The sequence below is a fragment of the Bombina bombina genome, chromosome 4 (genome assembly GCF_027579735.1).
Source record: "Bombina bombina isolate aBomBom1 chromosome 4, aBomBom1.pri, whole genome shotgun sequence".
In the NCBI taxonomy this organism is placed as follows: domain Eukaryota; kingdom Metazoa; phylum Chordata; class Amphibia; order Anura; family Bombinatoridae; genus Bombina; species Bombina bombina.
Window position 1 is genome coordinate 974,141,726 of NC_069502.1, and position 20,830 is coordinate 974,162,555.

The window sequence follows — 20,830 nt, forward strand, 5'->3', positions numbered from 1 at the left end:
TGAGGGGAGGAGCTATATAATAGCTCTGCTGTGGGTCCTCTTGCAACTTCCTGTTGGGAGTGAGAATATCCCACAAGTAATGGATGATCCGTGGACTGGATACACCACAAGAGAAATACATTTATCAGGTAAGCATAAATTGTGTTTTTTACTGTGAGCTAACGATTTGAATTGTTGTCCAATCAGTGCTCTAGGTACAACAAAAGGTGACAAAAGGGAGATTGCTGGAGAACAGTTCAAACCTTAATCTCACAGAAAAATGTTCTTTTTAAGTGGGCGGCGAAGCATATCTTCATTACAACTGAACAATCAATCTCCATCTAAAATATCACTAACATTCCGGATCCGTTTACCATCATTTTAAGCTTTCTTGATTCAGATAGAGCATGCGATTATAAGAAACTGTCCAATTAACTTCCATTATCAAATTTACTTCATTTACTTGGTATCCTTTGTTGAAAAGCAGAGAGTACACAGCTAATGCATGTTTACAAATCAGTTGTCTATGTGATACAGGGGACAGGAAAAGTACTGAGCTTTATTGCAGTCTATTTATTATGCATTTGTTGATTATGCAAATCCACTGTGTATAAAGGGACAGTAAATACCTTGAGATTTTTTATATAAAATGTTTAGTTATAAATAATGAAACAACTTTGCATTCTATTTTTATGATTTATTTTGCTCCAATTTCATGTAATTTTGCCCTGAAAATGGAGAAATTTATTACTCTCAGAACTCTCTTAACATGCACCCTGCTCACGTCTAAAGGCTAACTCTGAAACATATCTGTCCCTAATTGGCTTTAACAACTGCAAAACAATTTACTTTATACTAACTTTTAAACAGTGGCTAGCTGTGCTTCCTGCAGATTAAAGCCCAGATTGGTTCCTCCAAATAAGTAAAAAAAGATGTTAATGTGTTTCAAAAAGATTAAGATTTAAAGGACCAGTCAACACATTAGATTTGCATAATCAACAAATGCAAGATAACAAGACAATGCAATAGCACTTAGTCTGAACTTCAAAGGAGTAGTAGATTTTTTTATAACAAATTTCAAAGTTATGTATATTTCCACTCCCCTTGTACCATGTGATAGCAATCAGCCAATCACAAATGCATATACGTATAGTCTGTGAATTCTTGCACATGCTCAGTAGGATCTGGTGACTCAAAAATTGTAAATATAAAACACTGTGCACATTTTTTTAATTGAAGTAAATTGGAAAGTTGTTTAAAATTACATGCTGTATCTGAATCATGAAAATTTAATTTAACCTGAGTGTCCCTTTAACTGATTTGTTTTTCTATAGCAACACAATAGAAATGTCTTGTAATTACAAGGTATTTTACTGTCCATTTAAAGGGATAGGAAAGTCAAACTTAATCTTGCATGATTCAGATAGAGCATGTAATTTTAAGACACTTTTAAATTCACTTCTATTTTCAAAGGCACTTCATTCTCTTAGTATCCCTTGTTAAAAAATGAATATGCACATATCATACACTAGTGTGAGCTGCTGCTAATTGGCGCCTGCACACATTTTGTCTCTTGTGATTGGCTAAATAGATATGTTCAGCTTCCTGTCAGTAGTGCAATGCTGTCCCTTCAGCAATGGATAACAAGAGAATGAAGAAAATTTGATAATAGAATTAAATTGGAAAGTTGTTTAAAATTGTATGTTCTATCTAAATCATAAAAGAAAATGTTGGGGTTTACTATCCCTTTAAGGCTGACAAGTTTACTATATTTCCATTGGTAAATATAATCTATTCTTATAGCAGATGTTCATACAAATTCTGGTTTTCAAAGCGATTTGATGTTAAATTGTCTTTTATGACAAATATTGATTTTATGTTATGTTTCCTTCTTGTTATTTTTTTCCCCTAGGTATTCTTTATCTGACAAAGGATTTTTCTATTTGCTGGATTCTATAGAAGACATGGTACTTAAGATACAGCCTGATCATTCCAAGCTCTACCGAAACACAGTCATCAGCCAGGCAAAACTAAATCAGCTTATAAGGTACCAGTGAATCATTTGATTTTGTCTTTTATTACAATATAAGCAACTCACTAAGTAGCAATATTTAATTTATTTTGTAATGATAAATAAGCACTTAAAGGGACACAAAACCCCAAACTCTTCTGTATTTATTCCGAGAGAAAAAAACAATTTTAAAAAGTTTACAATTTAATTATATTATTACATTTGCTTCGTTCTATTGTTATTCTTTATTTAAAAGGTACCTAGGTCAGTAGCGTGCACGTGCCTGAAGCACTACATGATTGGAAATAGTGCTGCCATCTAGTGCTTTTGCTAATGTATTACATTGTTGCAAAGCTGCTGCCATATATTGTTGCAGACACGTGCACACTCCTGCACTTACATACCTGCTTTTCAACAAAGGATTAAAAAAATAAAGACAATTTGATAATAGAAGTAAATTGGAAAGTTGTTTAAAATGGTGTGCTCTATCTGAATCAAGAAAGAGAAATTTTGGGTTTTATGGCTCTTTAATATTGGGTGTAGGTATTTAGTCTCAATTTCTCAACAATTTGTATTATTTACTATAAGGACATAATCTTAGGTTGAATAATAATTTAAAGAACTCTCCCAAATCCATGGGGTCCGATTTATCAAATGTCTGGCGGACATGATCCGCTGTAGCCATCATGTCCGCCAGACATAAAAAAAACCTGACAGCATACGCTATCAGCATTTATCATTGCACAAGCAGTTCTGGTGAACTGCTTGTGCAATGTCGCCCCCTGCAGATTTGCGGTCAATCGGCCACTAACAGGGGGTATGAGATCGGGGGGATTGATGTCCGCAGCCTCAGAGGCAGTGGACGAGTTAATGAGCAGCGGTCTTAAGACCGCTGCTTCTTAACTCCTGTTTCCGGCGAGCCTGAAGGCTTGCGCGGAAACAGAGGTATACGGGCCCATTCGGGCTGTGATAAATCGGCCCCATAGAATCTTGTGGAGTAAATTTACTCTCTAAAGCAACATAGGACTTGGACACATTTCTGTCACTGGAGAGTTTCTCTGAATCCTTAATAAATATTTGGTTCTGGCTCAGTTTTGCCTTTGTTTTGTTTGTTTTTGAGAAAACGTATACAGTAGGTGATTCTTTTTTGCAGGCGCAATGAACATGATGAAAAAAGTGTAATAATAAAATGCTTTAAAGGGATATGAAACCCAAATGTTTCTTTCATAATTTTAATAGAACAATACAACTTTCTAATTTACTTCTAATATCACATCTTTGTTCTTTTGGTATCTTTTGTTAAAAAGCAGGGCTGTAAGTTCAGGAGTGTGCATGTTTTTGGAGCGCCATATTGCAGCAGTTTTGCAAGAATGTTATCCATTTGCAAGATGCCATTACTGTTTCCTGCCATGTAGTGCTCCAGACACCTACCTAAGTATCTCTTCAACAAGGAATACCATGGGAACGAAGCAAATTTGATAACAGAAGTAAACTGGAACCATTTTTAAATTGTATGCTCTGTCTGAATCGCAAAATCATTTTATTGGGTTTCATGTCCCTTTAACTCATAGTAATGCTTATACATTTTTGTGTTTGACCTTCACAAATGGATTAAACATGTATTACAAGTACTACAATTCTAAACAGAACATGGCCTTATTAATGACTACATGACTGTGCCGTTATTGATTAAACACATGCAGGGGTTAAACACATACTTCTATACAAGCATCTGTACAGTTATAAAATGTTGCAATGTATTTACTTTCTCTTGTTAAGTGTATCCAGTCCACGGATCATCCATTACTTATGGGATATTAACTCCTCCCCAACAGGAAGTGCAAGAGGATTCACCCAGCAGAGCTGCTATATAGCTCCTCCCCTAACTGCCATTACCAGTCATTCTCTTGCACCCAACGAATAGATAGGATGTGTGAGAGGACTGTGGTGATTATACTTAGTTTCATACCTTCAATCAAAAGTTTGTTATTTTATAATAGCACCGGAGTGTGTTATTCCTTCTCTGGTAGAATTTGAAGAAGAATCTACCTGAGTTTTTCTATGATTTTAGCCGGAGTAGTTAAGATCATATTGCTGTTTCTCGGCCATCTGAGGAGAGGTAAACTTCAGATCAGGGGACAGCGGGCAGATTAATCTGCAAAGAGGTATGTAGCAGCTTATTATTTTCTGACAATGGAATTGATGAGAAAATTCTGCCATACCGATATAATGTAAACTCAGCCTTAAATGCAGTAGCAGCAACTGGTATCAGGCTGTCATGTATGTATATTTTACACTTCAGTATTCTGGGGAATGGCACTTCACTGGAATTATACTGTATGCATAAAACTTTAGCCTAATTTGCAGGGACTAGCAACAGGCTTTTTAATAACACTCAATTTATTAATGTTAAACGTTTTTTGCTGGCATGTAAAATCGTTTAATTTTCTGAGGTACTGGGTGAAAAAATGTTTTGGGCACTATTTTTTTCCACTTGGCAGTCGTTTTATTTAATTTATGACAGTTTACTGATCTCTCTCACTGTTATGTGTGAGGGGGAGACATCAAAAAATTCAGTCCGGTTCATCTCTACAGAACTCAGGGGTCTTCAAAACTTGTTTTGAGGGAGGTAATCACTCACAGCAGAGCTGTGAGATTGTAGTTGACTGTGATAAAAAAACGTTTATTTCTGTATTTTTTTTTTTTTTTTTTCTGCTATCAGGGTTAGTTATCCTTTGCTAATGGAGAGCAATCCTTTGCTAAAATTGTGTTTTTTACAAAGATTTGATGCTATAACTTTTCAGTTTATTAATTTTCAACTGTCATAACTTTTTCTGTGCTTCTTATAGGCACAGTACGTTTTCATATTATAGTAAATTACTTGAAAAGTATTTCCAAGTTGCTAGTTTATTTGCTAGTGTGTTAAACATGTCTGATTCAGAGGAAGATATCTGTGCTATATGTGCTAAAGCCAAAGTGGAGCCCAATAGAAATTTATGTACTAACTGTATTGATGCTACTTTAAATAAAAGTCAATCTGTACAAATTGAACATATTTCACCAAACAACGAGGGGAGAGTTATGCCGACTAACTCGCCTCACGTGTCAGTACCTGCATCTCCCGCTCGGGAGGTGCGTGATATTGTAGCGCCGAGTACATCTGGGCGGCCATTACAAATCACATTAAAGGATATGGCTACTGTTATGACTGAAGTTTTGGCTAAATTACCAGAACTAAGAGGTAAGCGTGATCACTCTGGGGTGAGAACAGAGTGCGCTGATAATATTAGGGCCATGTCAGACACTGCGTCACAATTTGCAGAACATGAGGACGGAGAGCTTCATTCTGCGGGTGACGGTTCTGATCCAAACAAACTGGATTCAGATATTTCAAATTTTAAATTTAAGCTGAAATATTTCAAATTTTAAATTTAAGCTGAAATACCGTGTATTACTAGGGGAGGTGTTAGCGGCTCTGAATGATTTTAACACAGTTGCAATACCAGAGAAAATGTGTAGATTGGATAAATATTTTGCGGTACCGGCGAGTACTGACGTTTTTCCTATACCTAAGAGACTTACTGAAATTGTTACTAAGGAGTGGGATAGACCCGGTGTGCCGTTCTCACCCCCTCCGATATTTAGAAAGATGTTTCCAATAGACGCCACCACACGGGACTTATGGCAAACGGTCCCTAAGGTGGAGGGAGCAGTTTCTACTTTAGCTAAGCGTACCACTATCCCGGTGGAGGATAGCTGTGCCTTTTCAGATCCAATGGATAAAAAGTTAGAGGGTTACCTTAAGAAAATGTTTGTTCAACAAGGTTTTATATTGCAACCTCTTGCATGCATTGCGCCTGTCACGGCTGCAGCAGCATTTTGGTTTGAGTCTCTGGAAGAGACACTTGAATCAGCTCCATTAGATGAGATTACACACAAGCTTAAAGCCCTTAAGTTAGCTAACTCATTTATTTCAGATGCCGTAGTACATTTAACTAAACTTACGGCTAAGAATTCCGGATTCGCCATTCAGGCACGCAGAGCACTGTGGCTAAAATCCTGGTCAGCTGACGTTACTTCTAAATCTAAATTGCTTAATATACCTTTCAAAGGGCAGACCTTATTCGGGCCCGGGTTGAAAGAAATTATCGCTGACATTACAGGAGGTAAAGGCCATGCCCTGCCTCAAGACAGAGCCAAACCTAAGGCTAGACAGTCTAATTTTCGTTCCTTTCGTAATTTCAAAGCAGGAGCAGCATCAACTTCCTCTGCACCAAAACAGGAAGGAGCTGTTGCTCGCTACAGACAAGGCTGGAGACCTAACCAGTCCTGGAACAAGGGCAAGCAGGCCAGGAAACCTGCTGCTGCCCCTAAGACAGCATGAATCGAGGGCCCCCGATCCGGGAACGGATCTAGTGGGGGGCAGACTTTCTCTCTTCGCCCAGGCTTGGGCAAGAGATGTCCAGGATCCCTGGGCGTTAGAGATCATATCTCAGGGATACCTTCTAGACTTCAAATTCTCTCCCCCAAGAGGGAGATTTCATCTGTCAAGGTTGTCAACAAACCAAATAAAGAAAGAGGCGTTTCTACGCTGCGTACAAGATCTTTTATTAATGGGAGTGATCCATCCGGTTCCGCGGTCGGAACAAGGACAAGGGTTTTACTCAAATCTGTTTGTGGTTCCCAAAAAAGAGGGAACTTTCAGGCCAATCTTGGATTTAAAGATCCTAAACAAATTCCTAAGAGTTGCATCGTTCAAAATGGAAACTATTCGGACAATTTTACCCATGATCCAAAAGGGTCAGTACATGACCACAGTGGATTTAAAGGATGCTTACCTTCACATACCGATTCACAAAGATCATTACCGGTATCTAAGGTTTGCCTTTCTAGACAGGCATTACCAGTTTGTAGCTCTTCCATTCGGATTGGCTACGGCTCCGAGAATCTTCACAAAGGTTCTGGGTGCTCTTCTGGCGGTACTAAGACCGCGAGGAATTGCGGTAGCTCCGTACCTAGACGACATACTGATACAAGCTTCAAGCTTTCAAACTGCCAAGTCTCATACAGAGTTAGTACTGGCATTTCTAAGGTCGCATGGATGGAAGGTGAACGAAAAGAAGAGTTCTCTCTTTCCACTCACAAGAGTTCCCTTCTTGGGGACTCTTATAGATTCTGTAGAAATGAAGATTTACCTGACAGAAGACAGGTTAACAAAGCTTCAAAATGCATGCCGTGTCCTTCATTCCATTCAACACCCGTCAGTAGCTCAATGCATGGAGGTGATCGGCTTAATGGTAGCAGCAATGGACATAGTACCCTTTGCACGCCTACATCTCAGACCGCTGCAATTGTGCATGCTAAGTCAGTGGAATGGGGATTTCTCAGACTTGTCCCATACTCTGAATCTGGATCAAGAGACCAGAAATTCTCTTCTATGGTGGCTTTCTCGGCCACATCTGTCCAGGGGGATGCCATTCAGCAGGCCGGACTGGACAATTGTAACAACAGACGCCAGCCTACTAGGTTGGGGCGCTGTCTGGAATTCTCTGAAGGCTCAGGGACAATGGAATCAGGAGGAGAGTCTCCTACCAATAAACATTCTGGAATTGAGAGCAGTTCTCAATGCCCTTCTGGCTTGGCCCCAGTTAACAACTCGGGGGTTCATCAGGTTTCAGTCGGACAACATCACGACTGTAGCTTACATCAACCATCAGGGAGGGACAAGAAGCTTAAATAAAAAGAGAGAAGCGCTCAACCTGGAAACGAACAATAGCATAATAGCTTGTTCTATGGCTAGTTACCACCCAAGAAGCAGCCTCTTTTTGCTCAACATGTGCCTTTCACAGAGAAAAACTTTCCTGAAGCATATCAGTCTGATCCTGACTTCAAAGTACAGTCCAGCCCCGAAATACCAGGCAATTCTTCTCTGAACAAGAGAAACAGCAAAACCCCAGACGTACGTTTCGACCTATTGTGGGCCTCGTCAGTGAGGTGCAGCCATATCCCTCTAGGCACACTGAGCAACGGGTCCACGTCTGGATTCCCGCATCACACTTAGGGAGACTTCCCAAAATGTCATAATTTGCATAAATAAAAAGAGAGAAGCGCTCAACCTGGAAACGAACAATAGCATAATAGCTTGTTCTATGGCTAGTTACCACCCAAGAAGCAGCCTCTTTTTGCTCAACATGTGCCTTTCACAGAGAAAAACTTTCCTGAAGCATATCAGTCTGATCCTGACTTCAAAGTACAGTCCAGCCCCGAAATACCAGGCAATTCTTCTCTGAACAAGAGAAACAGCAAAACCCCAGACGTACGTTTCGACCTATTGTGGGCCTCGTCAGTGAGGTGCAGCCATATCCCTCTAGGCACACTGAGCAACGGGTCCACGTCTGGATTCCCGCATCACACTTAGGGAGACTTCCCAAAATGTCATAATTTGCATAAATAAAAAGAGAGAAGCGCTCAACCTGGAAACGAACAATAGCATAATAGCTTGTTCTATGGCTAGTTACCACCCAAGAAGCAGCCTCTTTTTGCTCAACATGTGCCTTTCACAGAGAAAAACTTTCCTGAAGCATATCAGTCTGATCCTGACTTCAAAGTACAGTCCAGCCCCGAAATACCAGGCAATTCTTCTCTGAACAAGAGAAACAGCAAAACCCCAGACGTACGTTTCGACCTATTGTGGGCCTCGTCAGTGAGGTGCAGCCATATCCCTCTAGGCACACTGAGCAACGGGTCCACGTCTGGATTCCCGCATCACACTTAGGGAGACTTCCCAAAATGTCATAATTTGCATAAATAAAAAGAGAGAAGCGCTCAACCTGGAAACGAACAATAGCATAATAGCTTGTTCTATGGCTAGTTACCACCCAAGAAGCAGCCTCTTTTTGCTCAACATGTGCCTTTCACAGAGAAAAACTTTCCTGAAGCATATCAGTCTGATCCTGACTTCAAAGTACAGTCCAGCCCCGAAATACCAGGCAATTCTTCTCTGAACAAGAGAAACAGCAAAACCCCAGACGTACGTTTCGACCTATTGTGGGCCTCGTCAGTGAGGTGCAGCCATATCCCTCTAGGCACACTGAGCAACGGGTCCACGTCTGGATTCCCGCATCACACTTAGGGAGACTTCCCAAAATGTCATAATTTGCATAAATAAAAAGAGAGAAGCGCTCAACCTGGAAACGAACAATAGCATAATAGCTTGTTCTATGGCTAGTTACCACCCAAGAAGCAGCCTCTTTTTGCTCAACATGTGCCTTTCACAGAGAAAAACTTTCCTGAAGCATATCAGTCTGATCCTGACTTCAAAGTACAGTCCAGCCCCGAAATACCAGGCAATTCTTCTCTGAACAAGAGAAACAGCAAAACCCCAGACGTACGTTTCGACCTATTGTGGGCCTCGTCAGTGAGGTGCAGCCATATCCCTCTAGGCACACTGAGCAACGGGTCCACGTCTGGATTCCCGCATCACACTTAGGGAGACTTCCCAAAATGTCATAATTTGCATAAATAAAAAGAGAGAAGCGCTCAACCTGGAAACGAACAATAGCATAATAGCTTGTTCTATGGCTAGTTACCACCCAAGAAGCAGCCTCTTATTGCTCAACATGTGCCTTTCACAGAGAAAAACTTTCCTGAAGCATATCAGTCTGATCCTGACTTCAAAGTACAGTCCAGCCCCGAAATACCAGGCAATTCTTCTCTGAACAAGAGAAACAGCAAAACCCCAGACGTACGTTTCGACCTATTGTGGGCCTCGTCAGTGAGGTGCAGCCATATCCCTCTAGGCACACTGAGCAACGGGTCCACGTCTGGATTCCCGCATCACACTTAGGGAGACTTCCCAAAATGTCATAATTTGCATAAATAAAAAGAGAGAAGCGCTCAACCTGGAAACGAACAATAGCATAATAGCTTGTTCTATGGCTAGTTACCACCCAAGAAGCAGCCTCTTTTTGCTCAACATGTGCCTTTCACAGAGAAAAACTTTCCTGAAGCATATCAGTCTGATCCTGACTTCAAAGTACAGTCCAGCCCCGAAATACCAGGCAATTCTTCTCTGAACAAGAGAAACAGCAAAACCCCAGACGTACGTTTCGACCTATTGTGGGCCTCGTCAGTGAGGTGCAGCCATATCCCTCTAGGCACACTGAGCAACGGGTCCACGTCTGGATTCCCGCATCACACTTAGGGAGACTTCCCAAAATGTCATAATTTGCATAAATAAAAAGAGAGAAGCGCTCAACCTGGAAACGAACAATAGCATAATAGCTTGTTCTATGGCTAGTTACCACCCAAGAAGCAGCCTCTTTTTGCTCAACATGTGCCTTTCACAGAGAAAAACTTTCCTGAAGCATATCAGTCTGATCCTGACTTCAAAGTACAGTCCAGCCCCGAAATACCAGGCAATTCTTCTCTGAACAAGAGAAACAGCAAAACCCCAGACGTACGTTTCGACCTATTGTGGGCCTCGTCAGTGAGGTGCAGCCATATCCCTCTAGGCACACTGAGCAACGGGTCCACGTCTGGATTCCCGCATCACACTTAGGGAGACTTCCCAAAATGTCATAATTTGCATAAATAAAAAGAGAGAAGCGCTCAACCTGGAAACGAACAATAGCATAATAGCTTGTTCTATGGCTAGTTACCACCCAAGAAGCAGCCTCCAGACGTGGACCCGTTGCTCAGTGTGCCTAGAGGGATATGGCTGCACCTCACTGACGAGGCCCACAATAGGCCGAAACGTACGTCTGGGGTTTTGCTGTTTCTCTCGTTCAGAGAAGGATTGCCTGGTATTTCGGGGCTGGACTGTACTGTAAAGTCAGGATCAGACTGATATGCTTCAGGAAAGTTTTTCTCTGTGAAAGGCACATATTGAGCAAAAAGAGGCTGCTTCTTGGGTGGTAACTAGCCATAGAACAAGCTATTATGCTATTGTTCGTTTCCAGGTTGAGCGCTTCTCTCTTTTTATTTATGCAAATTATGACATTTTGGGAAGTCTCCCTAAGTGTGATGCGGGAATCCAGACGTGGACCCGTTGCTCAGTGTGCCTAGAGGGATATGGCTGCACCTCACTGACGAGGCCCACAATAGGCCGAAACGTACGTCTGGGGTTTTGCTGTTTCTCTCGTTCAGAGAAGGATTGCCTGGTATTTCGGGGCTGGACTGTACTGTAAAGTCAGGATCAGACTGATATGCTTCAGGAAAGTTTTTCTCTGTGAAAGGCACATATTGAGCAAAAAGAGGCTGCTTCTTGGGTGGTAACTAGCCATAGAACAAGCTATTATGCTATTGTTCGTTTCCAGGTTGAGCGCTTCTCTCTTTTTATTTATGCAAATTATGACATTTTGGGAAGTCTCCCTAAGTGTGATGCGGGAATCCAGACGTGGACCCGTTGCTCAGTGTGCCTAGAGGGATATGGCTGCACCTCACTGACGAGGCCCACAATAGGCCGAAACGTACGTCTGGGGTTTTGCTGTTTCTCTCGTTCAGAGAAGGATTGCCTGGTATTTCGGGGCTGGACTGTACTGTAAAGTCAGGATCAGACTGATATGCTTCAGGAAAGTTTTTCTCTGTGAAAGGCACATATTGAGCAAAAAGAGGCTGCTTCTTGGGTGGTAACTAGCCATAGAACAAGCTATTATGCTATTGTTCGTTTCCAGGTTGAGCGCTTCTCTCTTTTTATTTATGCAAATTATGACATTTTGGGAAGTCTCCCTAAGTGTGATGCGGGAATCCAGACGTGGACCCGTTGCTCAGTGTGCCTAGAGGGATATGGCTGCACCTCACTGACGAGGCCCACAATAGGCCGAAACGTACGTCTGGGGTTTTGCTGTTTCTCTCGTTCAGAGAAGGATTGCCTGGTATTTCGGGGCTGGACTGTACTGTAAAGTCAGGATCAGACTGATATGCTTCAGGAAAGTTTTTCTCTGTGAAAGGCACATATTGAGCAAAAAGAGGCTGCTTCTTGGGTGGTAACTAGCCATAGAACAAGCTATTATGCTATTGTTCGTTTCCAGGTTGAGCGCTTCTCTCTTTTTATTTATGCAAATTATGACATTTTGGGAAGTCTCCCTAAGTGTGATGCGGGAATCCAGACGTGGACCCGTTGCTCAGTGTGCCTAGAGGGATATGGCTGCACCTCACTGACGAGGCCCACAATAGGCCGAAACGTACGTCTGGGGTTTTGCTGTTTCTCTCGTTCAGAGAAGGATTGCCTGGTATTTCGGGGCTGGACTGTACTGTAAAGTCAGGATCAGACTGATATGCTTCAGGAAAGTTTTTCTCTGTGAAAGGCACATATTGAGCAAAAAGAGGCTGCTTCTTGGGTGGTAACTAGCCATAGAACAAGCTATTATGCTATTGTTCGTTTCCAGGTTGAGCGCTTCTCTCTTTTTATTTATGCAAATTATGACATTTTGGGAAGTCTCCCTAAGTGTGATGCGGGAATCCAGACGTGGACCCGTTGCTCAGTGTGCCTAGAGGGATATGGCTGCACCTCACTGACGAGGCCCACAATAGGCCGAAACGTACGTCTGGGGTTTTGCTGTTTCTCTCGTTCAGAGAAGGATTGCCTGGTATTTCGGGGCTGGACTGTACTGTAAAGTCAGGATCAGACTGATATGCTTCAGGAAAGTTTTTCTCTGTGAAAGGCACATATTGAGCAAAAAGAGGCTGCTTCTTGGGTGGTAACTAGCCATAGAACAAGCTATTATGCTATTGTTCGTTTCCAGGTTGAGCGCTTCTCTCTTTTTATTTATGCAAATTATGACATTTTGGGAAGTCTCCCTAAGTGTGATGCGGGAATCCAGACGTGGACCCGTTGCTCAGTGTGCCTAGAGGGATATGGCTGCACCTCACTGACGAGGCCCACAATAGGCCGAAACGTACGTCTGGGGTTTTGCTGTTTCTCTCGTTCAGAGAAGGATTGCCTGGTATTTCGGGGCTGGACTGTACTGTAAAGTCAGGATCAGACTGATATGCTTCAGGAAAGTTTTTCTCTGTGAAAGGCACATATTGAGCAAAAAGAGGCTGCTTCTTGGGTGGTAACTAGCCATAGAACAAGCTATTATGCTATTGTTCGTTTCCAGGTTGAGCGCTTCTCTCTTTTTATTTATGCAAATTATGACATTTTGGGAAGTCTCCCTAAGTGTGATGCGGGAATCCAGACGTGGACCCGTTGCTCAGTGTGCCTAGAGGGATATGGCTGCACCTCACTGACGAGGCCCACAATAGGCCGAAACGTACGTCTGGGGTTTTGCTGTTTCTCTCGTTCAGAGAAGGATTGCCTGGTATTTCGGGGCTGGACTGTACTGTAAAGTCAGGATCAGACTGATATGCTTCAGGAAAGTTTTTCTCTGTGAAAGGCACATATTGAGCAAAAAGAGGCTGCTTCTTGGGTGGTAACTAGCCATAGAACAAGCTATTATGCTATTGTTCGTTTCCAGGTTGAGCGCTTCTCTCTTTTTATTTATGCAAATTATGACATTTTGGGAAGTCTCCCTAAGTGTGATGCGGGAATCCAGACGTGGACCCGTTGCTCAGTGTGCCTAGAGGGATATGGCTGCACCTCACTGACGAGGCCCACAATAGGCCGAAACGTACGTCTGGGGTTTTGCTGTTTCTCTCGTTCAGAGAAGGATTGCCTGGTATTTCGGGGCTGGACTGTACTGTAAAGTCAGGATCAGACTGATATGCTTCAGGAAAGTTTTTCTCTGTGAAAGGCACATATTGAGCAAAAAGAGGCTGCTTCTTGGGTGGTAACTAGCCATAGAACAAGCTATTATGCTATTGTTCGTTTCCAGGTTGAGCGCTTCTCTCTTTTTATTTATGCAAATTATGACATTTTGGGAAGTCTCCCTAAGTGTGATGCGGGAATCCAGACGTGGACCCGTTGCTCAGTGTGCCTAGAGGGATATGGCTGCACCTCACTGACGAGGCCCACAATAGGCCGAAACGTACGTCTGGGGTTTTGCTGTTTCTCTCGTTCAGAGAAGGATTGCCTGGTATTTCGGGGCTGGACTGTACTGTAAAGTCAGGATCAGACTGATATGCTTCAGGAAAGTTTTTCTCTGTGAAAGGCACATATTGAGCAAAAAGAGGCTGCTTCTTGGGTGGTAACTAGCCATAGAACAAGCTATTATGCTATTGTTCGTTTCCAGGTTGAGCGCTTCTCTCTTTTTATTTATGCAAATTATGACATTTTGGGAAGTCTCCCTAAGTGTGATGCGGGAATCCAGACGTGGACCCGTTGCTCAGTGTGCCTAGAGGGATATGGCTGCACCTCACTGACGAGGCCCACAATAGGCCGAAACGTACGTCTGGGGTTTTGCTGTTTCTCTCGTTCAGAGAAGGATTGCCTGGTATTTCGGGGCTGGACTGTACTGTAAAGTCAGGATCAGACTGATATGCTTCAGGAAAGTTTTTCTCTGTGAAAGGCACATATTGAGCAAAAAGAGGCTGCTTCTTGGGTGGTAACTAGCCATAGAACAAGCTATTATGCTATTGTTCGTTTCCAGGTTGAGCGCTTCTCTCTTTTTATTTATGCAAATTATGACATTTTGGGAAGTCTCCCTAAGTGTGATGCGGGAATCCAGACGTGGACCCGTTGCTCAGTGTGCCTAGAGGGATATGGCTGCACCTCACTGACGAGGCCCACAATAGGCCGAAACGTACGTCTGGGGTTTTGCTGTTTCTCTCGTTCAGAGAAGGATTGCCTGGTATTTCGGGGCTGGACTGTACTGTAAAGTCAGGATCAGACTGATATGCTTCAGGAAAGTTTTTCTCTGTGAAAGGCACATATTGAGCAAAAAGAGGCTGCTTCTTGGGTGGTAACTAGCTATAGAACAAGCTATTATGCTATTGTTCGTTTCCAGGTTGAGCGCTTCTCTCTTTTTATTTATGCAAATTATGACATTTTGGGAAGTCTCCCTAAGTGTGATGCGGGAATCCAGACGTGGACCCGTTGCTCAGTGTGCCTAGAGGGATATGGCTGCACCTCACTGACGAGGCCCACAATAGGCCGAAACGTACGTCTGGGGTTTTGCTGTTTCTCTCGTTCAGAGAAGGATTGCCTGGTATTTCGGGGCTGGACTGTACTGTAAAGTCAGGATCAGACTGATATACTTCAGGAAAGTTTTTCTCTGTGAAAGGCACATATTGAGCAAAAAGAGGCTGCTTCTTGGGTGGTAACTAGCCATAGAACAAGCTATTATGCTATTGTTCGTTTCCAGGTTGAGCGCTTCTCTCTTTTTATTTATGCAAATTATGACATTTTGGGAAGTCTCCCTAAGTGTGATGCGGGAATCCAGACGTGGACCCGTTGCTCAGTGTGCCTAGAGGGATATGGCTGCACCTCACTGACGAGGCCCACAATAGGCCGAAACGTACGTCTGGGGTTTTGCTGTTTCTCTCGTTCAGAGAAGGATTGCCTGGTATTTCGGGGCTGGACTGTACTGTAAAGTCAGGATCAGACTGATATGCTTCAGGAAAGTTTTTCTCTGTGAAAGGCACATATTGAGCAAAAAGAGGCTGCTTCTTGGGTGGTAACTAGCCATAGAACAAGCTATTATGCTATTGTTCGTTTCCAGGTTGAGCGCTTCTCTCTTTTTATTTATGCAAATTATGACATTTTGGGAAGTCTCCCTAAGTGTGATGCGGGAATCCAGACGTGGACCCGTTGCTCAGTGTGCCTAGAGGGATATGGCTGCACCTCACTGACGAGGCCCACAATAGGCCGAAACGTACGTCTGGGGTTTTGCTGTTTCTCTCGTTCAGAGAAGGATTGCCTGGTATTTCGGGGCTGGACTGTACTGTAAAGTCAGGATCAGACTGATATGCTTCAGGAAAGTTTTTCTCTGTGAAAGGCACATATTGAGCAAAAAGAGGCTGCTTCTTGGGTGGTAACTAGCCATAGAACAAGCTATTATGCTATTGTTCGTTTCCAGGTTGAGCGCTTCTCTCTTTTTATTTATGCAAATTATGACATTTTGGGAAGTCTCCCTAAGTGTGATGCGGGAATCCAGACGTGGACCCGTTGCTCAGTGTGCCTAGAGGGATATGGCTGCACCTCACTGACGAGGCCCACAATAGGCCGAAACGTACGTCTGGGGTTTTGCTGTTTCTCTCGTTCAGAGAAGGATTGCCTGGTATTTCGGGGCTGGACTGTACTGTAAAGTCAGGATCAGACTGATATGCTTCAGGAAAGTTTTTCTCTGTGAAAGGCACATATTGAGCAAAAAGAGGCTGCTTCTTGGGTGGTAACTAGCCATAGAACAAGCTATTATGCTATTGTTCGTTTCCAGGTTGAGCGCTTCTCTCTTTTTATTTATGCAAATTATGACATTTTGGGAAGTCTCCCTAAGTGTGATGCGGGAATCCAGACGTGGACCCGTTGCTCAGTGTGCCTAGAGGGATATGGCTGCACCTCACTGACGAGGCCCACAATAGGCCGAAACGTACGTCTGGGGTTTTGCTGTTTCTCTCGTTCAGAGAAGGATTGCCTGGTATTTCGGGGCTGGACTGTACTGTAAAGTCAGGATCAGACTGATATGCTTCAGGAAAGTTTTTCTCTGTGAAAGGCACATATTGAGCAAAAAGAGGCTGCTTCTTGGGTGGTAACTAGCCATAGAACAAGCTATTATGCTATTGTTCGTTTCCAGGTTGAGCGCTTCTCTCTTTTTATTTATGCAAATTATGACATTTTGGGAAGTCTCCCTAAGTGTGATGCGGGAATCCAGACGTGGACCCGTTGCTCAGTGTGCCTAGAGGGATATGGCTGCACCTCACTGACGAGGCCCACAATAGGCCGAAACGTACGTCTGGGGTTTTGCTGTTTCTCTCGTTCAGAGAAGGACTGCCTGGTATTTCGGGGCTGGACTGTACTGTAAAGTCAGGATCAGACTGATATGCTTCAGGAAAGTTTTTCTCTGTGAAAGGCACATATTGAGCAAAAAGAGGCTGCTTCTTGGGTGGTAACTAGCCATAGAACAAGCTATTATGCTATTGTTCGTTTCCAGGTTGAGCGCTTCTCTCTTTTTATTTATGCAAATTATGACATTTTGGGAAGTCTCCCTAAGTGTGATGCGGGAATCCAGACGTGGACCCGTTGCTCAGTGTGCCTAGAGGGATATGGCTGCACCTCACTGACGAGGCCCACAATAGGCCGAAATGTACGTCTGGGGTTTTGCTGTTTCTCTCGTTCAGAGAAGGATTGCCTGGTATTTCGGGGCTGGACTGTACTGTAAAGTCAGGATCAGACTGATATGCTTCAGGAAAGTTTTTCTCTGTGAAAGGCACATATTGAGCAAAAAGAGGCTGCTTCTTGGGTGGTAACTAGCCATAGAACAAGCTATTATGCTATTGTTCGTTTCCAGGTTGAGCGCTTCTCTCTTTTTATTTATGCAAATTATGACATTTTGGGAAGTCTCCCTAAGTGTGATGCGGGAATCCAGACGTGGACCCGTTGCTCAGTGTGCCTAGAGGGATATGGCTGCACCTCACTGACGAGGCCCACAATAGGCCGAAACGTACGTCTGGGGTTTTGCTGTTTCTCTCGTTCAGAGAAGGATTGCCTGGTATTTCGGGGCTGGACTGTACTGTAAAGTCAGGATCAGACTGATATGCTTCAGGAAAGTTTTTCTCTGTGAAAGGCACATATTGAGCAAAAAGAGGCTGCTTCTTGGGTGGTAACTAGCCATAGAACAAGCTATTATGCTATTGTTCGTTTCCAGGTTGAGCGCTTCTCTCTTTTTATTTATGCAAATTATGACATTTTGGGAAGTCTCCCTAAGTGTGATGCGGGAATCCAGACGTGGACCCGTTGCTCAGTGTGCCTAGAGGGATATGGCTGCACCTCACTGACGAGGCCCACAATAGGCCGAAACGTACGTCTGGGGTTTTGCTGTTTCTCTCGTTCAGAGAAGGATTGCCTGGTATTTCGGGGCTGGACTGTACTGTAAAGTCAGGATCAGACTGATATGCTTCAGGAAAGTTTTTCTCTGTGAAAGGCACATATTGAGCAAAAAGAGGCTGCTTCTTGGGTGGTAACTAGCCATAGAACAAGCTATTATGCTATTGTTCGTTTCCAGGTTGAGCGCTTCTCTCTTTTTATTTATGCAAATTATGACATTTTGGGAAGTCTCCCTAAGTGTGATGCGGGAATCCAGACGTGGACCCGTTGCTCAGTGTGCCTAGAGGGATATGGCTGCACCTCACTGACGAGGCCCACAATAGGCCGAAACGTACGTCTGGGGTTTTGCTGTTTCTCTCGTTCAGAGAAGGATTGCCTGGTATTTCGGGGCTGGACTGTACTGTAAAGTCAGGATCAGACTGATATGCTTCAGGAAAGTTTTTCTCTGTGAAAGGCACATATTGAGCAAAAAGAGGCTGCTTCTTGGGTGGTAACTAGCCATAGAACAAGCTATTATGCTATTGTTCGTTTCCAGGTTGAGCGCTTCTCTCTTTTTATTTATGCAAATTATGACATTTTGGGAAGTCTCCCTAAGTGTGATGCGGGAATCCAGACGTGGACCCGTTGCTCAGTGTGCCTAGAGGGATATGGCTGCACCTCACTGACGAGGCCCACAATAGGCCGAAACGTACGTCTGGGGTTTTGCTGTTTCTCTCGTTCAGAGAAGGATTGCCTGGTATTTCGGGGCTGGACTGTACTGTAAAGTCAGGATCAGACTGATATGCTTCAGGAAAGTTTTTCTCTGTGAAAGGCACATATTGAGCAAAAAGAGGCTGCTTCTTGGGTGGTAACTAGCCATAGAACAAGCTATTATGCTATTGTTCGTTTCCAGGTTGAGCGCTTCTCTCTTTTTATTTATGCAAATTATGACATTTTGGGAAGTCTCCCTAAGTGTGATGCGGGAATCCAGACGTGGACCCGTTGCTCAGTGTGCCTAGAGGGATATGGCTGCACCTCACTGACGAGGCCCACAATAGGCCGAAACGTACGTCTGGGGTTTTGCTGTTTCTCTCGTTCAGAGAAGGATTGCCTGGTATTTCGGGGCTGGACTGTACTGTAAAGTCAGGATCAGACTGATATGCTTCAGGAAAGTTTTTCTCTGTGAAAGGCACATATTGAGCAAAAAGAGGCTGCTTCTTGGGTGGTAACTAGCCATAGAACAAGCTATTATGCTATTGTTCGTTTCCAGGTTGAGCGCTTCTCTCTTTTTATTTATGCAAATTATGACATTTTGGGAAGTCTCCCTAAGTGTGATGCGGGAATCCAGACGTGGACCCGTTGCTCAGTGTGCCTAGAGGGATATGGCTGCACCTCACTGACGAGGCCCACAATAGGCCGAAACGTACGTCTGGGGTTTTGCTGTTTCTCTCGTTCAGAGAAGGATTGCCTGGTATTTCGGGGCTGGACTGTACTGTAAAGTCAGGATCAGACTGATATGCTTCAGGAAAGTTTTTCTCTGTGAAAGGCACATATTGAGCAAAAAGAGGCTGCTTCTTGGGTGGTAACTAGCCATAGAACAAGCTATTATGCTATTGTTCGTTTCCAGGTTGAGCGCTTCTCTCTTTTTATTTATGCAAATTATGACATTTTGGGAAGTCTCCCTAAGTGTGATGCGGGAATCCAGACGTGGACCCGTTGCTCAGTGTGCCTAGAGGGATATGGCTGCACCTCACTGACGAGGCCCACAATAGGCCGAAACGTACGTCTGGGGTTTTGCTGTTTCTCTCGTTCAGAGAAGGATTGCCTGGTATTTCGGGGCTGGACTGTACTGTAAAGTCAGGATCAGACTGATATGCTTCAGGAAAGTTTTTCTCTGTGAAAGGCACATATTGAGCAAAAAGAGGCTGCTTCTTGGGTGGTAACTAGCCATAGAACAAGCTATTATGCTATTGTTCGTTTCCAGGTTGAGCGCTTCTCTCTTTTTATTTATGCAAATTATGACATTTTGGGAAGTCTCCCTAAGTGTGATGCGGGAATCCAGACGTGGACCCGTTGCTCAGTGTGCCTAGAGGGATATGGCTGCACCTCACTGACGAGGCCCACAATAGGCCGAAACGTACGTCTGGGGTTTTGCTGTTTCTCTCGTTCAGAGAAGGATTGCCTGGTATTTCGGGGCTGGACTGTACTGTAAAGTCAGGATCAGACTGATATGCTTCAGGAAAGTTTTTCTCTGTGAAAGGCACATATTGAGCAAAAAGAGGCTGCTTCTTGGGTGGTAACTAGCCATAGAACAAGCTATTATGCTATTGTTCGTTTCCAGGTTGAGCGCTTCTGTCTTTTTATTTAGGGACAAGAAGCTCCCTAGCATGATGGAAGTATCAAAGATAATTCGCTGGGCAGAGTCTCACTCTTGCCACCTGTCAGCAATCCACATCCCGGGAGTGGAGAACTGGGAGGCGGATTTCTTAAGTCGTCAGACTTTTCATCCGGGGGAGTGGGAACTTCATCCGGAGGTCTTTGCCCAAATACTTCGACGTTGGGGCAAACCAGAGATAGATCTCATGGCATCTCGACAGAACGCCAAGCTTCCTCGTTACGGGTCCAGATCCAGGGATCCGGGAGCGGTTCTGATAGATGCTTTGACAGCACCTTGGACCTTCGGGATGGCTTATGTGTTTCCACCCTTCCCGATGCTTCCTCGATTGATTGCCAGAATCAAACAGGAGAGAGCATCAGTGATTCTAATAGCGCCTGCATGGCCACGCAGGACTTGGTATGCAGATCTAGTGGACATGTCATCCTGTCCACCTTGGTCGCTACCTCTGAAACAGGACCTTCTGATCCAGGGTCCCTTCAAACATCAAAATCTAATTTCTCTGAAGCTGACTGCTTGGAAATTGAACGCTTGATTTTATCAA

General features: G+C 43.6%; 1 protein-coding gene across 1 annotated transcript in view; it reads left to right on the forward strand.

Annotated features, from left to right (window-relative positions):
- KIZ (kizuna centrosomal protein) overlaps window positions 1–20,830 on the forward strand; it is a 532,190-nt gene that overhangs the window by 189,414 nt on the left and 321,946 nt on the right. Inside the window, exon 6 of the mRNA XM_053712012.1 lies at window positions 1,892–2,026. Coding sequence (XP_053567987.1) covers window positions 1,892–2,026 — 135 coding nt within the window. The remainder of the gene's footprint in view (window positions 1–1,891; window positions 2,027–20,830) is intronic.